The sequence below is a fragment of the Gnatocerus cornutus genome, chromosome 3, assembly GCF_029298725.1.
Source record: "Gnatocerus cornutus isolate USDA-ARS CGAHR chromosome 3, icGnaCorn1.1, whole genome shotgun sequence".
NCBI classification, from domain to species: Eukaryota; Metazoa; Arthropoda; class Insecta; order Coleoptera; family Tenebrionidae; genus Gnatocerus; species Gnatocerus cornutus.
Genome location: NC_142235.1, coordinates 19,142,805 through 19,160,197, shown reverse-complemented (window position 1 = coordinate 19,160,197; position 17,393 = coordinate 19,142,805). Strand labels below are relative to the sequence as shown.

At 40.9% G+C, this 17,393-nt stretch overlaps 5 protein-coding genes across 6 annotated transcripts; 4 read left to right on the top strand and 1 right to left on the bottom strand.

Moving 5' to 3' along the window:
- Positions 1–525: 525 nt before the first annotated feature.
- On the top strand, positions 526–6,311 carry LOC148177816 (putative multidrug resistance-associated protein lethal(2)03659). The gene is made up of 9 exons (XM_088033405.1): positions 526–841; positions 891–1,121; positions 1,168–1,598; positions 3,040–3,196; positions 3,246–4,888; positions 4,935–5,162; positions 5,209–6,112; positions 6,144–6,165; positions 6,243–6,311. The coding sequence occupies exons 1-9, from the start codon at positions 780–782 to the stop codon at positions 6,309–6,311; spliced, it is 3,747 nt and encodes a 1,248-aa protein (XP_087889531.1). The 5' UTR covers positions 526–779.
- Positions 6,312–6,693: 382 nt separating this feature from the next.
- LOC148177815 (BRCA1-associated protein) lies at positions 6,694–9,014 on the top strand. The gene is made up of 8 exons (XM_088032443.1): positions 6,694–6,853; positions 6,900–7,152; positions 7,198–7,362; positions 7,549–7,724; positions 7,772–8,270; positions 8,317–8,466; positions 8,529–8,712; positions 8,759–9,014. Exons 1-8 carry the CDS (start codon positions 6,796–6,798, stop codon positions 8,861–8,863), a joined length of 1,590 nt encoding a protein of 529 aa, XP_087888569.1. The 5' UTR covers positions 6,694–6,795; the 3' UTR covers positions 8,864–9,014.
- Positions 9,015–10,093: 1,079 nt separating this feature from the next.
- Positions 10,094–13,176, top strand: LOC148177814 (uncharacterized). 2 transcript variants are annotated; one of them, XM_088031669.1, is made up of 8 exons: positions 10,094–10,369; positions 10,523–10,585; positions 10,634–10,762; positions 10,807–11,164; positions 11,226–11,252; positions 11,998–12,412; positions 12,461–12,590; positions 12,640–13,176. In XM_088031669.1, exons 1-8 carry the CDS (start codon positions 10,214–10,216, stop codon positions 12,853–12,855), a joined length of 1,494 nt encoding a protein of 497 aa, XP_087887795.1. In that variant the 5' UTR covers positions 10,094–10,213; the 3' UTR covers positions 12,856–13,176. The 2 variants fall into 2 exon arrangements, with proteins under 2 accessions (XP_087887795.1, XP_087887796.1); XM_088031670.1 differs by lacking the exon at positions 11,226–11,252 and having other exon boundaries at positions 10,096–10,369.
- A 54-nt stretch (positions 13,177–13,230) lies between these two features.
- mRpL44 (mitochondrial ribosomal protein L44) lies at positions 13,231–14,351 on the top strand. The gene is made up of 2 exons (XM_088031672.1): positions 13,231–13,420; positions 13,471–14,351. Exons 1-2 carry the CDS (start codon positions 13,345–13,347, stop codon positions 14,286–14,288), a joined length of 894 nt encoding a protein of 297 aa, XP_087887798.1. The 5' UTR covers positions 13,231–13,344; the 3' UTR covers positions 14,289–14,351.
- On the bottom strand, positions 14,345–16,932 carry Sas-4 (spindle assembly abnormal 4). The gene is made up of 7 exons (XM_088031667.1): positions 16,341–16,932; positions 16,002–16,294; positions 15,580–15,952; positions 15,047–15,525; positions 14,779–15,001; positions 14,524–14,719; positions 14,345–14,477 (listed from the first exon to the last, which is right to left on the bottom strand). Exons 1-7 carry the CDS (start codon positions 16,850–16,852, stop codon positions 14,349–14,351), a joined length of 2,205 nt encoding a protein of 734 aa, XP_087887793.1. The 5' UTR covers positions 16,853–16,932; the 3' UTR covers positions 14,345–14,348.
- Positions 16,933–17,393: the final 461 nt, after the last annotated feature.

Genomic DNA, 17,393 nt, shown 5'->3' with positions numbered 1-17,393 from the left:
TCCGGTGGTGTTATGGAGAAGATTTTTCCCATAACGAACATTTTATTTAGGGCGTGGAGTGTCATAGTTTGTCGACAAAACTAAAAGGGCGATTTTAATGTAGGAAAGTTACGATTATTGATTGTTGTACTAATTTTTATTAAGTATAGCTTTCTAATCAAAAGTGAGCTACAATACCAATCATCCGCTCCGTTTACGTGTATAATCAGAGTAAATTAAAAAAATGTCTGTATTTCGGTTTATTTAAATTATAACCTTGTATCATTTCTGAAGTATCTTGATTTTTCAAAAAAAAATATATTTCCACAAAATTTTTTGATATTTTTTTTATTTCTATTAGATCTCTAAATTTGTTTATAAAAGATTCATATAATAAAATTGAATTTTTACCATTCCAAAGCATGCTTAAAAAAATTGGAAACAAAAGAGTAAAAAAAATAAAAGTAAAATTTCGAATTCTCTTTTTTTGTAGTTTATGAGAAAAATGTCAAGACGTATAATGTACAGACGTTTACAACAGTTAAAGGGTTAATTTTAATTAAATTATTGTGTATATCAGACAGGAATTCCAGAGCCACCCTTGAAGCTAGAAACATTTATGAACATCCTGTATGTTAAGAACTAAAGTACCAGGAGAAAGTGGTATTTAAAAAGTAGGTAAGTTTATATCTAATCAACCACTGATTTATATTACAATAAGGAAGTACTTAACCCCATAAAAACATACAGCTAGCGTTATCAAGTAGGTACCACCAGTGTTAAAACTGAACACTTTCAAAATGCCCAAAGAAGAACAACATCCGAAAGATGCTGCAAATATCCTCTCACGCCTTTTCTTCTTGTAAAACTTCAGTTTCAAACCTTCATATTATATAACTTGGTGGTTCTAGCTGGCAAGTACCACTAGTCTGGAAGCTCCGGAAAAACGAAGACATCGAGAACACCTTCGTGGTCCCTGTGAAAAACCACGCAGCGAATACCCTAGGAAACCAAATGGAGCGACTATGGAAAGAAGAATTACCACGTAAAAATCCCTCTCTTACCAGAGCAATAACGAGAGCTTTCGGCTTCGAATTTGCTTTCTACGGCGTCATTTTCTTCTCAGCAGACGTCGCTTTTACGTAAGTTGGGAAATTTTCCTTTTCTTTTTAAAAGTACGCGTTTTAGAATCGTCCAACCTGTCTATTTAGGCAAACTTCTCGACTATTTCGTACCGAATCAAACTGCAGTTAGTAAACAACAAGCGTACTTCTATGGAGCGGTACTAGTGCTAGCCACACTGATCCGAGTCTATATTGTACGGTACTTCATTGCGGTAACTATCTCTACAGGTATCAAACTTCGCACTTCTTGTTCTTCTCTTATTTATCGCAACGTGTTAAAAATGAAGAAGGTAACTCTTCAGAAAGTTACACTGGGGAAATTGGTCAATTTGATTTCCAACGACGTCGACAAATTTGAGAAGTCTCTATCGTACGTTCATTTGATATGGGTGGGTACCATCAAAATCGTCGTTTTTACGTATCTTCTTTATGTTTGGTACGGATTTGAAGGTACTGTTGGTACTGTTGTTCTTGCAGGATTCCTAATTCTTCAATGTACGTATCTATGCGGCATTCTTCCTGCAGAGAATTTACCGAATTACAAAGGAGCAGTTTTAGAAATTAGCGGGGTTTGAAAAGGCTAAGTTAGATACCTGTAATGGCTAGATGCCAATTTTGAATAATAGATGGCGCCATAAGCACCGGACAAGTTTTTTCAAGTTTATTGCTGCTGCTTTTAATATTTGGTGACAATTTGACTACTGACAATTCTTGTTTGACATTCTACAGGAACTCCTGGAGTTAACAGAAAAAATACCATTTCGTGTAATTTGCTCGGTTAAACGACCAATCACAGAGGTGCATTTTAAATTTGGCGCCTCCAAAAATTCTCGGCAGGAAAAATAGTTATTGTTATCAGTCTCACTATCGTGTGTAAATTTTCGAAAATTCTTTCAGTTCTTTAGGGAGAAAATTAAGAGAAAACTGAATGTAGCGAATTTTGATGTTTACAAGTTGTCCAAGTTCTGGGTACCAAATTTCAAAAATTTTTACTAATTTCAAAATGTAATAACTGTGACAGTTTTCGTTTGACACTGCTGGAGTTTACAAAAAAAAATAAATCAACATTTTGTGTAACTCGCTCTGCTAATCGGCCAATCATAAAGGTGCGTTTCAAATTTGGCGCCTAAAAAAATTCTTCGTAACCAAAATAGTCCTTAGAGCCCATTGCTATCAGTGCACTCTCATGTGTAAATTTTCGCAGATTTTTGTGTGTAAATCAGGCTTTCAATTCTTTAGGGAAAAAATTTGGGGAAATTGAATGTAGCGACTTTTGATGTTTACAAGTGGTCAAAGCTGAGTGTATCAAATCTCCAATTAATCAATTAATTAAAGATTTTGTTTAAAAGAAAGAAACAAAATTGTGGATGATTAACTTCTACGCATGTCAGAGTTTCGCCAAGGTTAAACGTTTTTGCCGCCAACTGTTACCGACCAAAATAGCTAAGGCTGCTGCCAATTTTACTTTTTAACGAGTGGACCAATCACACTGCCGCATTTTAAATTTGGCGCCTACAATAAATTCTACGCAGGAAAAATAGTGTTTTTAGATCATTGCTATCAGTCCACTCTCCTGTGTAAATTTTAGAAAATTCATGGGTGTAAATCAGGCTTTTAATTTTTTTGGAGAGAAAATTAGGGGAAAACTGAATGTAGCGACTTTAGAGGTCAACAGGTTGTCAAAGCTGAGTGTACCAAATCTCCAATTAATCAATTATTTAATGATTTTGTCTAAAAGAAAGAAATTAAATGGTGGACGATTAACTTCTACGCATGTCAGAGTTGCATCAAGGTCAAACGCTTGTGCTGCCAACTGTACTTTTTAACGAGTGGACCAATCACCCAGCCGCATTTTAAATTTGGCGCCTCCAAAAATTCTCTGCAGGAAAAATGAGCTTTGGAGGGATTATCTTTGTTTTTTATCTGAGTATTTCAGACTTTATGGTCAAAATCATCGCCTCCAGTAGAATGAACGTGGCGAACCAGGCAGATCAGAGGATCCGCATCACAAACAATATCATTTCAGGCATCCAAACCATTAAGATCTACACCTGGGAAAAACCATTTTCTAAGTTGATTGAAGGAGTTCGAAGGTTGGCACTCCTAGTCCATCAAAACTGTGATTAATTTCGTTGTTTTTAGACTTGAATTGAAGCACATTGCGCATTCCAATCACATTCAAACCGCGAATGTAACTTTCACGTTTTATTTACACAAGCTTCCGGTCTACATTTTCATTGTTCTTCTGGTTCTTAGAGGAAATCCTTTGTCACCCCAGATGGTCTTTATGGTCATCACCACGTACGATATTATTAAGACTTCCTTGCAACTCACCATCACTGGGGTTAATCAAATTTCGGAAATCAAAACCTCCATTGGTAGGATTCAAGCCTATTTACTTTCGCACCAAAAGGAGTTAAATGAAGAAGTGGAGGACCAACCACAGTGTGGGATTATCGCTACTAATCTCACTTCATCTTGGGAGTTGAGCTCGTCCAAAACCACTTTACGCAACATCAACTTCCAACTTCTTCAAGGAGAAACTGTAGCTATTGTCGGTACCGCCGGAAGCGGAAAATCAACTCTCCTCCAAACGGTACTACAAGAAACCCAACGAGTTGGTGGTACTTTAAACGTTCGAGGTACCATATCGTACGCATCCCAAGAACCATGGATCATCTCCGCCACCATCAAAAACAACATCTTGTTCGGAAACCCCTTCAACCTGAAGAAGTACCACACAGTTCTTCGCATCTGCGCGCTTGAACACGACCTCTCCTCCTTCCCTTACGGCGACAACACGCTAGTCGGAGAACGCGGAGTTATGTTAAGTGGAGGACAAAAATCAAGACTCAACTTAGCAAGAGCTGTGTATAGAGACGCGGATGTTTACCTCCTGGATGATCCTCTAGCTGCCGTGGATGCCGCAGTCGCCACTCAAATATTCACGGAATGCGTCTTGGGGTACTTAAAAGATAAAAGCGTGGTGCTGGTGACCCACCAGGTGCGGTTTCTTCGCAGCATGGATCGGATTTACCTCCTTGAAAACGGTCGAGTTAAATCCTCCGGACGCTACGAAGATCTCGAGGGTTTGGTCGGGACGTCGGTACGGAGGTATGAAGAGAAGCACGTGGAAACTTGTGGTGACTTCCAAGACCTCGTCGAAGAGGAGGTTAAAGAGGATCATTCGGAAAAAAACGCGAATTTGTACAAGAGCTACGTACTGTCTTCCGGACATTGGTTCTTCGGCTTCACCCAAATCGTCCTCTTTTTATCATCGCAGCTCCTTATGACGGCCTCTGATTTGTTCTTATCCTTCTGGGTCAACGTGGAGGAAGACAGCTACGCGTTACCTCCAGTAGTGCGGTCTTTTTTCACAGATTTCAACTGTTTGTATGTCTTTAGCGGACTTCTTATTGGGGTGGTGGTAATGTCCCACTTCACCACGTGGGTGTTCATCAGATGTTGCACCAAATCCTCCAGGAATCTTCACGAGGGATTATTCAACAAAGTTCTTCACGCCTCGATGAAGTTCTTCAATCACCACTCATCGGGGAGGATTCTTAACAGGTTTTCTGCAGACATGGGAATCATCGATGAGGCGATCCCTCGGAACTTGTTTTTTCTAGCTCAACACTTCTTCGTGGTCTTCGGAGTTTGTGTGGTTGTGATTGTTGTCAACTATTGGATTCTTGTTCCTACTGTTATTTTGTACGTACTTTTCTACTGCTTCTTGTTGTATTTCTCTCCGGTTATTAAGAAGTTGAAGAAGTTTGCTTCTACCAGTAGGTAAAAACCGTGAAAAGAGGAATAATAACGCGTGAGTTTTAGGGAGGAGTCCTCTTCTTACCCACGTCTCGGCTACTATCCAAGGATTGACCACCATCAAGGCGTTATCAGCCCAAACGAAGACTTTATCAGATTTCGAGGAGTTTCAAAACCGCTTCAACGCAGTGCAGTTCTTGGAGTGGTCAATCCAATTCGCTTATTGTTACTGGATTGAGATTATCTGCACTCTGTACACTGCGGTGGTTATCTTCACTTTACTCCTCTTTGAAAGTGCGTAAAATCCCAGAAACTCACCCCTTCAACTTCTTTCTTCTAGATACTCTAGTGGGAGATGTTGGATTGGCGATAACTCAAAGTCTTCTGTTGTGCACCTCAGCCCAGTTCGTAATGCGACTCCACGGCGAACTCGGTTCTCAACTAACCTCAGTGGAACGTGTTCTTGAATACTCAGACCTCGAACTCGAGGAGGATGTTGGAAATCTTCAGGTTTCAGACGCGTGGCCTGGTTGCGGTCACGTCGTCTTCAGCGGCGTGTCAATGCAGTATTCCATCGACAAACCTTTCGTGTTGAAACATGTTAATTTGGAGATCAAGCCTGGGGAAAAAATCGGGATAGTTGGTAGGACTGGGGCGGGGAAATCGTCTCTCATTTCTTCATTGCTGCGCTTGTACCCCTTCAATGGGGCAATACTAATCGATGGGGTTGACACTAAATCAATACCTTTGAAGACTTTGAGGTCTAGAATAGCAGTGATACCCCAAGACCCCGTTTTTTTCTTAAGCACCCTCCGGAGGAATCTCGACCCTTTGGACGAATTCGCAGATGACCACCTGTGGAGCGTCTTGGAAGACGTGAAACTCAAAACTTTGGTGACAAATTTGCCCTCAGGTTTAGAGAGTGCGATTCTTGAAAACGGGGCTAATTTTAGTGTTGGCCAACGCCAGATGTTATGTCTTGTGAGAGCTGTTTTGAAAAACGCCAAAATTGTGGTTCTTGATGAGGCTACTGCCAATGTTGACTTGACCACTGATGAACTCATCCAAGCTACGATCAGGAGACGATTTCGGAACGCGACGGTTTTAACAATCGCGCATCGGATGGACACAGTAATGGATTCCGACAAGATTCTGGTGATGGAAAATGGGGAAGTGGCGCAGTTTGGCACGAAGGAGGAGCTTTTGCGGAATTCTGCCGGGAGCTTTCATAGGTTTGTTCATCAGTCGTGAATTTGTTGCAAATAAAAACTGTAGGCTTGGTTTTATGGTTTTATTAGTAAAACTTTTACATTTTTTATTAGTTTAACTTAATTTGCTACCTATTTTGTTATCGTTTTTCTGACATTTCTCAAGATTACAACTGTCAAAGTAGATACTTGCAACCGAAACCCATTAAAAATCAAAGTTGACAGCAGCCCCTAGTATTTTTATTGGTAACAATTGGCAGCAATAAACGTTTGACCTTGACGCAACTGTGGCATGCGTAGAAGCTAATTAATTAATTCTAAAATCTCTAGATTTTTTTAGTCGACCAGCTCACTTAATGATTACCCCGAATTACAAAATTTTAGACCAAAAGACACAAATTTTAGAAATTTTTATTTTGCTGATGAAGATTAATTGAAAATACTATTAAAAATCGGGTCAAAATTTACAACTGATAAGTAAAAGTAAGTAAATACGCAATAACAAATAAACATTATGAAAGTAGAGCAAACTTATGATAACACACGTTTAAATAAACGATAAAAATTGAAATTATAAGGCAAATCACAATTCTTTCGCGGGCCGCATAATTCTGAAGCCGCCTCTGTTGTATCTATCCCCCGAAACGTCAACGTCTTTCATCTGTCAATCAAACGTCAAACGTTATTTGTGTATTTACAATTACTTGTGATGTGAAATCATGTCTGAATTAGTCTCGAAATGTGTCCTACGAGTGGAAGTAAACGACCCCAGTGAAGGTAAAACAGCGCAACTATTTTTATGGTTTCTCACTAAAAATTCCAGACTCTGGAGATGAGGCAGCTTCGAACAACCCCAAGCCAAAAAACCAGCGAAAGTCGCATGATATCAGCGTGGAAACGTTTCCAAGTCGGTTAGAAAGCCCTCGTGAAGATTGGGGGTTGTTACCAGTGTGCTCGAGGGAATCTACTCCTTTGAACGAGAAAGAAGTGGAGGAAGCAAAGACGGAAATTGGGTTTTTCAGTGGGAACCCTTTCGTGGAGATAACAAAAGGGATTTTACATCTCTACAAGGAAGAGTGAGTGTTAACATATAGTTCTATATGTAATTAACTGAAATTTAGTGTTTTGAGTGACCGCAAGGAGGCCCTAACGTTGTGTTTGTTGGGGGTACCAACCTCCATGACTTGTCACGACTTGCTCGCCTTCACCGCGCCTTGTCATGCGGAAATCGCCCACATAAGAGTCCTGAGGGATTCAGTCCCCAACCAATACATGGCGCTTTTGACGTAAGTTTCCCCTGGCTGTCCCCCAAGGGGTTAATTTCCTAGTGATTTCCTTTGATTTCCTAGATTTCCTAGTGATTTCCCTTGATTTCCCCTGATTTCTTAGTGATTTTCCCTGATTTCCTAAGACTTATACACCGATTTCTTAGGGAGACTAACCCCTCGCTGCCCCCCTTTATTGGTGCGTAGTTTCAGGACCCACGAGTCTGCTATGGAGTTCTACCTCACCTTCAACGGGGGGCCCTTCAACAGTTTGGAACCTGACAACATCTGTCGCATTGTGTGGGTGTCGCGAGTGGAATGGGCCCATGATGGGGTGCCCCCACCGGGCCACACGGAGCTCCCAATTTGCCCCGTCTGTCTCGGTACCTCTCCAATCACCCCAAAAACCCAAATAACCGAAAAATTTCAGAGCGCATGGACGAATCTGTTGATGGTGTCCTCACAATCCTCTGCAACCACGCGTTCCACGCCAACTGTCTCGAGCAATGGGGCGACTCCACCTGCCCCGTCTGTCGTTGCGTGCAAAGCCCTGAACAAGCCGCAAGTTCAGAATGCGAGCAATGCGGGAAAGTCGCACAGTCCGTCGACGCGTTATGGATCTGTTTAATTTGCGGTCATGTGGGCTGCGGGCGGTACCAAGGGGGCCACGCCGCTCTTCATTATCGAGAATCCGGTCATTGCTACGCCCTCCAATTGGGGTCGCACAGAGTGTGGGATTATAAGGGCGATAATTTCGTACACCGGCTTCTCCAGAACAAAGCGGATGGGAAATTGGTACCTTCAGAAGGGCCCCCTTCTGAAGCCGAGTGCGCTCAGGAGAAAGTTGATTCGGTACAGCTTGAATTCACTTATTTGTTGACGTCGCAGTTGGAGGAGCAGCGGCTGTATTTTGAGGAGAAATTGGCTCAGTGAGTTTTAAGGGGGTTGGAGGTGGAGAACTGTCGTTTTTTGTAGGCTGGAGAATTTGTATTTTGTGGAAAATCAGGAGATGAGGTCGGAATTGACGAATTTGACTGAATTAAACAAGGAGATGCAGGCGAAAATCGCGGCTTTGAGCAAGGAGAAGACAGGATTGGAGAAGAAACTGTTTCAGCAGAGTACTAAGTATGGTGGAGAAAAATTTTACTTAATTCTGAGGCGTGAAATTTGAATCTTGATTTTTGCAGGCTAAACGCGAGTTTAAGCGAACTGGGTGAAGAGAGGCAGTTGGGAAAAGCGTTGAGGAACAACCAGCAGCAATGGCAGACCAAAGTGGCGCAATTAGAAGAAGAAAAAGCGAGCAGAGATAAGGAAATTACGGAGTTGAAAGAGCAAGTGCGCGACTTGATGTTTTTTATTGACGCCCAACAGGTTTGGATAATTATTTATAAATTCATTAACTCTTATTATTCTTAAGGTCATTGAGAAGTCTGAGGACCGCGAGGATATAGCGGGAGGCACCATAACTGTTGGCCCCGAACCGACCAAAACCAGATCCAAAAAAGGGAAGAAAAAGCACTAATTCGTTTTAATTATAGTGTGATAAGGTGATATTATCGTTTTGTTTGTGATAAGATAAAGCGTTGGTGAATTTGTAAGTGGTTTATACAGTGAATTCCACGGTTTATTGATATTTATTAAAGTAACGGAAAAATCAGCTTTCTTCGCATTGATTTCCCTGGTGTTTTTCGCGCCGTGCAGTTGGTGACGCTCCTTGTTTTGTTCAGTGTTTTATAAATCTACTAAATTGAAGAATTTTAGAAACAGACATTAAAATTTTAGGACTTTTCGGTACAAGAAAAAATGTCAACTTCAAAATTTTCAGTCAGTTTTTTATGTTACCCTAATGCAACCTTTTTTAACTTCTTCTTGAAGCTCCGTTTATTAAGTGTACTAATTTTCTGAATTTTAGAAAATTTCATTTGTAGAACGAACTGGAAATTTTGAATTTTCTATTAAATTTTGTAATTCCGACAGTTTTTACGTCAGGTCTATAAAATTTTGTGAACTTACTATCTTGAAAGCGTTTAATAAGTGGACTAAATTTCAGAATTTTCGAGACAGAAATGAGAATTTTAGAATTTTTCAGGATACCTAAGAGAAAATTTTAACTTCAAAATTTTCAAAAAAATGGCGTTATTTGATCAGTTTTCATACTACACTATTAAAATTTTGTGGACTTCTTACTTAAAATCCGTTTTGGAATGTACAAATGTTCAGAATTGTAGAATGAGAAGGAAGAATTTTAAAATTTTTAATATGTGGGACGAAATAAAAATTTTGAATTTTCTATTAAATTCTGTAAATCGGACAGTTTTCATGTTAGGCCAATAACATTTTGTAGACGTACTACTTAAAAAACCTATAATGAGTACTAAATTTCAGAAATTTAGAACCAGTAGTGATTTTTCGGGTTGAGTGAAAATTCAAAATCTAAAATTTTCCAAAAAATGCTGTAATTTAGTTAGTTTTGATACTACATTAATGAGATTTTTAAGACTTCTTACCAAGAATCCGTTTTTTGAATGTACAAATTTTCAGAATTCTATAATGAGACGAATTTGTGGGACGAAATAAAACTAATTCGTTTTAATTAAATTGTGATAAGGTGATATTATCGTATTGTTTGTGATAACGATAAGATAAAGCGTTGGCGAATTTGTAAGTCGTATATACCGTGAATTCCACGATTTATTGATATTAATTAAAGTAACGGAAAAATCCGCTTTCCTCGCATTGATTTCCCTGGTGTTTTTCGCGCCGCGCAGTTGGTGGCGATCCTTGTTTTGTTTAGCCAGTCATACCAACGACGTCAAAGTCGTGTAAGCAGGGTGGTTAAGAAAAATGACTCGTTGACGAATTTCGTTGTGAAATGGGGAACCACCACGGCCATGGCTCCAACAGTCGATCAGGAGACTCCACGCCGACGTCCCAGGGCTCCAGGAAAAGTGTGTCGAGGACGGTGTCCGACAATGAGGGCCCATCGGAGGCCCCCAGCCCCTTACTCCCAGTGGAAAAATTGGCCAAGGTGGGTTTTATGGGCGCTTTTTAATTATCTGACGCAATAAAAGCGAATAATTAACGCGTAGTACTCCCGATTTGTTGGTTATGTTTTCAGTTTTATGCATTAAGTTGGTAACGAAACCGCGCGATTTTTAAAATTCGCAAATTTGATTCGCAGATTTTGACCGAAAAGAGCTCTGAAGAGGAAGGTGTGCGAGGGATCACATTATCAGTATTTACGGTGAGTACCCAACAGGCCCCTTTGTCTTCTAAAATCGCAAATTTCCAGAAATATCTCTTTGCCCGGTACGTCATCCTCGCCGAGAAACTCTTCAATTATTTCCACAACTCAGCCAAATGCAAAAACAGTTTTATAGACACGCACAACTTCAAGCAACAATGCGAACGATACCTTGGGGTGAGTCGCCCCAAAAATCGCCCCCTTTAACTCGTTTTTTGTAGATTCTGGATGATGATTTGGTGCGAGACACTTTCGTTAAAATGTTTTCAAACTTCAGCGAAGATACGAATAGCGACACGATAACTCCAGAGGGCCTCCGCTCGTTGCTGATGTGTGCCTACCATGTCAGTATGGATCATTACTCAGAGGGCCCCCAAATGTGTCTTTCAATAAGCAAAACTTTGAAGTCTGTTGTTGATAGTTGCTTTCATACTAAAAATCAACTGTCTGCTCAATTCGTCTCGCATTGGCTTGCTGCTAACTGCCCTAGACTCCTGTTACCTTTGCATCGTTACGTTGTTCATTCCTTGGCCACCTCGTACCGGACTTTGGAAGATTCGGAATCTAATCCAGCTGTGGGTGAGTGAAGTTACCAACTTTGAGTTAGTTAGGATCAGAGATAACGAGTTTTTAACTATAGGTCTAGCAATGGATAACTTCAAAGAAGGTAAAAACGGGAAATTGAGGCGAGCACGTGATTGCAGAATGATTATTTCTGATATCACTGTTATGCACATTCCATGGAGTCATAAAAACCAAAGCTTATATCATTGTAAGCCACACCATGCAGATAACGCAGTGACTGTGCTTTTTGGTGTTTTTATCGTTCCGCGGATTAAAAATCTCATTTGATTTGAGCTGCGTCGATGATTTCAAGTACTGATAAATTCCGATTGATTGAGCCAAAATTGAGTTCTTGGCGTAAATGTAAATTAATGAGATAATTCGCCGCAAAACCACTTACTGGTGCCTTATCAATATTATTATTTTTAGCTTAATTAGAAACGTGCTCGTAGTCAAGTGCAAGAAAATTAGTTCCTTTATTCGCACTTGGTCGATAAATTTTTCGCTAATTAGCAAGTCTGCAACAACAGAACGTTGACTTTTTCAACATATGAGTGATAAAATAGACTGAATTTATTAATATTGAACCTTTTAACTGTTGTAAACGTATTTATTTATACGTGATGACCAGATTTTTATAAATGGAACCCCCTGTAAATTTTTAGTGTACTTCAGTTTTATATTCTCATCATCTTTTGTCTCAACTTCTACACGGTTAAATAAATGACTCCTCAAGCCCTGTATACGTTTACAACAGTTAAAGGGTTAAAGAAACGCGAAGAGGCCTTATTTTTTTATTCATGTTGGTCGCACTGTCAACTCTCACTAACTGAATTTGCGTTTTTTAGGTTTGGAGCTCGCCACCCCCGTCTTGGAGCACCCTCCCCCGTTCACCCAAAAGCAGCCCCATCTCCTTCACATGAGCATGTCCTGGCTCTTGGCCGGCGCTCTGCCCCCCGTTTTCTCTCGACCACAGAAAGCTCACTCCCCCAATAACAGTGGCGTGGGTCTTTCAAGTACCGCATTTCTTGCAAAACTCTTGTGTTCTGTGCCTTCACATTGGGTGGTTCTGTACGACTCTGACGAGCACGGTTTAGGAGCGAACAGATTTTTACACCACGTTTTGGCTTACAAAGGACCAACTTTATGTCTACTCAAGTCCGAAGACGGTCATTTGTTTTGTCTTGCATCGGCGAATGAATGGAGGGAGTCTAATCACTATTGGGGTGGTGAAGATTCCGTGATTATACAACTCTTACCGAAGTAAAATTGTACTTTTAACTTATCAGTTGCAAAAAGGAAAATTTTTAGGTTTTCTTTACTGGAAAAAGGCCCGAAAACTCTTTATTTAAACACCGCAGTGAGAGGTTATCCTTATGGATTAAGAGCCGGAAAAGATCCCCGGAAGCCCGTCATTATAGTGGATGGCGGATTCGAAAAGGTATCACCACATATTAAAACAGTTTTTTTTTTATAATCCTGAACTTTAGATGGAGTTTAAGAAAATCCCGTATACCTTAACACGTATCGAAGTATGGGGCTGTGGTGATCCAATCAGTCGCGAACAACAACTAGCAGTGAAGAAATGGGAAGTCAAAGAAGCAGAACGACAGCGTTGCGTGAAATTAAGCGCTGATGATTGGCTAGATCATCCTGACCGGTACTTATTAGAGCTCGCTGGTAGACCTCAGTATAGTAGCCAATAAGTATATAAAGTACTTAGAAACAGCCTTAGAGTGATATTACTTGGTCACGTTAGTTAAAAGTATTTATTCTGAAGTGTTTCATTTTGCGAAGTATTTAATGTGCCTTCATTGATGACTCTTTAAATATTTTAAGTATAACGACGTGGCTTTCAATTTTTAGAATGGTATTATTGAATTACTTAACACATTGTTACTTAAAAGTTTTACATTACTAACCAGTTCTCATTGCAGTTACTTAATTTACGCGATATTTGGCAGGATGATTTGTGTATTTTGTTGATTGAGAGCATACATATTTTTATAAAGACGTTTAAAGGAGAACGAGATTTTTTTTTATTAATTTCCTTGTCACCGGTATTTTATTATTGTCGGCAACGAAGCCGGTATTGGGATCTTAACCACATCACCATGGAACCTGTCATTTCAACTAACCCCACTTTTTGATTTCTGGAAAAACTAACGAAATTGGTTATTAATACGGATCCAGCAATGTCGATTTACCGTCAGACGTTCCGCGTGGCCTCCAGGGTCCTATTTCAACAACTGAAAACCTCGCAGATGTGCGGTAAGTGAAGCGCGACTAACATAACCTCGTTTTATCACAACCCCTTTCAGAGACTAGAAATATAAAGCGTTGGGTGGCCCCCACGCTCCACGAGTTGTACAAGCGTCGGCAGCAAATCGGGGAGGAGCCCCCACAACCCCGATCAACCTTCTTGGAGTGGAATTACGAAGCTGAAATCTTTGCTTTTGGTAAACGTCTTGGAGAAGACTTCGATAAAAACGTCCTAAAACAGGCTCTCACGCATCGCTCCTACGTTGTTTCCCAAGAAGATCAAGCGAAGGAGAAAGGACTGCCTTTTGAGGAAATTCCAAGCAATCGCCAGTTGATAAAAGAAGGGGACCAGCTTATCTCCACTTATCTCCAAAAGGAGTTGAGCAAGAAACACCCCCCAGATGTAGTAGCCGCTCTGTACGACCACCTTACCACAGTCGACATGCTGGCACACGTGGCTTCTCATCTGGGGCTCAAAGACATCATTTTCACAGCCGAATTCCCAGTTGAAAACGCAACACTCGCCGACACGTTTAAAGCAGTCGTGGCGGCTCTCAAAACCTCTCAAAACCTAGAAAGAGCAGAGCTGTTCGTAAAAGACTTCCTTCTGTCTCAGTTAACAGGAAAAGAAGTCACGGATATTTGGAATCCTGAGAAACCTCTCGAATATTTAACGAATTTGCTCAAAGAACGGGGAGTCACTGAGATTGAACCTCGGCTCTGTCATCAGTCGGCGGTGAACACAATTTTGGCGAATTATCAAGTTGGATTGTACAATAATAAGAAACTGCTGGGAATCGGCTGGGGCGAGAGCATTCAAATTGCTAAAGAAACCGCCGCTTTGGATGCCATTCAGAGGATACAAAGTGGGAAGTGAGTGTCACCACTCTATTGCATCTTTTTAGTACGAAATAAATAAATAAAAACGACTTAAAAACTACGATTGCGTGTCTAAAACGAGCGTTCCGGTCCTGTCTTTGATCCTAACTCGTCCATTCGCGTACTTCGTCTCTTGAGTACCATCAGGGTAGAGAATTTTCACCGTTCCATCAGGGTACTCGCGTCTCTACAAAACCAAACAATTATCTAAATCAGTAGTTCTAAACACCCACTTTGTATTCTTTTGTTTCAATTTCTTTTTGCCCATTGGTCAGGAGTAGTATTTTTTCTCCACCTCTGGTGATCTTGACTACTGAGCCGTCAGTGTAAATTGTTTCTTGACTTCCGTCAGGAAAGGTCGTTTGAACTACGCCATCGGAAAGAGTCACTTCACATCTACCATCGGTGTGCCGCTTTTCCACAACTCCTCTAAAATAAATAAAAAACAAAATTAGACACGTTTGAACTACTGTTGCCTGAATACGTACTCGGGGAACTCGACAACTTCTAAACCATCCGCGAAGGTCGTTTGGCGGATATTTTTACTAGAAAAGTAGTACCGGACTGTACCATCAAGTAAACTAGTTTCTTGTTGGTCGCCGTTGAAGTACTGAATGGTGATGGAATTCCCATCAGGCGATACGATTTTAACGTTACCATTTGTGTACTTAATTTCTTTAGTTCCATCGTCTCGAACTCGCTCCACTTTATCTAAAAAAAGGAGTTTAGACCTAATTTTTTCGCGATGCTAATTACCGCTTGTTCTAGACGATTGGCTCCTAAACGTGCTCTCATATTGTGCCTCCAGATCTTGGGCCCCCATCTCCAAAAACGAGTCCTCAGTGTCCAGTCTGCTTGGAGCCTCATTCTCATCCTTTCGTTTCCACGTTTTCGGTTCTTCCTCCACTTTCTTACCACTCTTTTTCGATTCCTGTGTCAATTTCGAGACGTTCTTATTGATTTCGTGAAGAATCTTAGAGTCGCCGGACTTCCGGTTCAACTTGTGCGTCGCTGCGAGTTTCGCGTTCTCCTTAGTTAACTTCTCAACTTCGTCTTTTAAATTCGAGTTTTCTTTTTCTAGTTGTTTGATTTGGTTGCGGAGTCTGGCTTGCGTCATTCCATTCTTGGATTCTTTCAGTTTTAGAGTTTCGGTTAGATCAGCCACTTCTTGTTTTAAGTGGCTGATTTCTTGGCGTTCTTTTTTGTTGGGGCGGTTTTGCGCGTCCTTCATGTTCCTAGAAAGTTTGTTTTAATGTTTTAATGAAAATTCGTGAATTTGGGACACGTACATCTGAAAAACGTGTTTTTCCTTGGATAGCTTCTTCTTCTCGGTCTCCACCTCGAAAAGCAGCTCCTGCTTCTCGTCCTCGAACTCCCGTTTCCTCTTTAAAAACTCCCGTTCTTTCTGTTCCAATTGCTCTTTTAGCTCCACCATCCTGTTTTTATCCTGGATAATCTCCTTTATCCTCCTCTCGTATTCTGTAATAGTCCTGGCGAGTTTCTCCCCACAAATCGCGCACATTTCCGCCGAGCAGGCCTCAGTGGCGATTCCGACATCGCGTTTCTCCACCTTCAGAGTCTCCTCTAGATCTGCGGACGTGACGGAAGAGTCATCGCTCGATGGAGAAGTGGTCCATTCCTCTTCATCAGCTTCAATGATTGCTGGAAAACGAACTAAATAAACGTGGAATGGAAAGAATTGTGGTAATACAAGGAGGCTCCGGCTTCTTCCCCGCCAAACTCTTCAGCCTGAGGAGAATCTCAGCAATGTCTTCCTTCTCTAGGTTGGTTTCAATGACGTCTTCATCTTCGCTGTTGGATTCCCAGTGGACTCTCTTCTCTTCAGGAATCGTCGGCTGTTTTTTTGTTGGTGTGCTGCCAAAAAGACGCACCACGCTGGAGTTCGTCGAGCAGAAACTGCTGTTGTCCGCCCTCTGTTCCAGGGCTTCAAAAATCAGCAGTTCTTTCTCCAGCTGCTTCTCATATAGGGTCTGATCACTGGCCCTAAAAACAAATTTAAAGAGGTGAACAACAGCCCCTTTTGCCTTACTTATTGGTTTGTACAATTTCGTTGATTTTCCTCACGTGTTCGCCCCCAGAATCCTCAACTCTGCTCCACGTCGCTTTGGTTTTTATCGCCAAATCCGGCGCTCTCAACGGAGTAGCCCCCTCGCTCTTATTCCTTTTTTTCGTTCGAACGGTTTTCGGCGGCGGTCGCGTCCTCATGCGGAACCTCTCCAAACCAGCCCCTTTTCTCAAAAAAGGTTTTTTTTCCCTCAGGACGACACTACCAGGTCCCGGATCTTGCGACAGTTTTTCTTCCAACAGTTCGTTAAAGCTTTTAGTGGGTGAAATCACCTGAGCTTCCCAGTTTTTCGGTTTAATTGGCGAGTTTTCGCTGGTGGAGTCGAAAGCCGAGAGGCCTTCGATGGTTTGGTAGTCTGAAGCACTCGCGTTCGTGTCCATGAGGTTTTTGGTCTTCTTGAGGAGTTCTTCTTGGTTTTCTTGCCATACTTTTAGTTGCTTGAGGCGTTGGAGGATGTCGGAAGGAGATAATGACATTTTTGAAAGTTTATTGAGGTTATGTTGGCGGTGGGAGATTGACAGCGGTTTGAATTTGAAATAGGGAGAACGCTTAGTGGGATTGGTCGATGGTGGCGACCTCTGTGGTTTTGTCACATAAGTTGTGCATTTTTGGCGGGAAAAATTCTACTTTAAAAAAATATCCTGGCGCATTCACCATTTTTCACAAAGAATTAATAGAATTTATAAGAATTAGAATTATTTTTCTGCAGCTGCGGATAAAATGAGTTTTCTATTTCGTGTTTTGAGACGGTTTTCTAGTATTTAATTTGTTTTGTGATAATTTGTGTTTTCTGTTTCGAGGTTCAACTGCAGTTTCAACGTGAGGAAATTAAAACAAAATCGTTGATTTTTATTAAATGAGAAAAAATGAAAATCAACTTTCCGAGACTTGGATCAGCCATAACTCAGTTATTTGTTGTCGAATCTGAATTTAAATCCCTGCACATCTGCGTAAAATTCTGCGTACACTGATGTATAATAACTTAGTTTACTTTAAAAAATTAGTGAGATAACGATA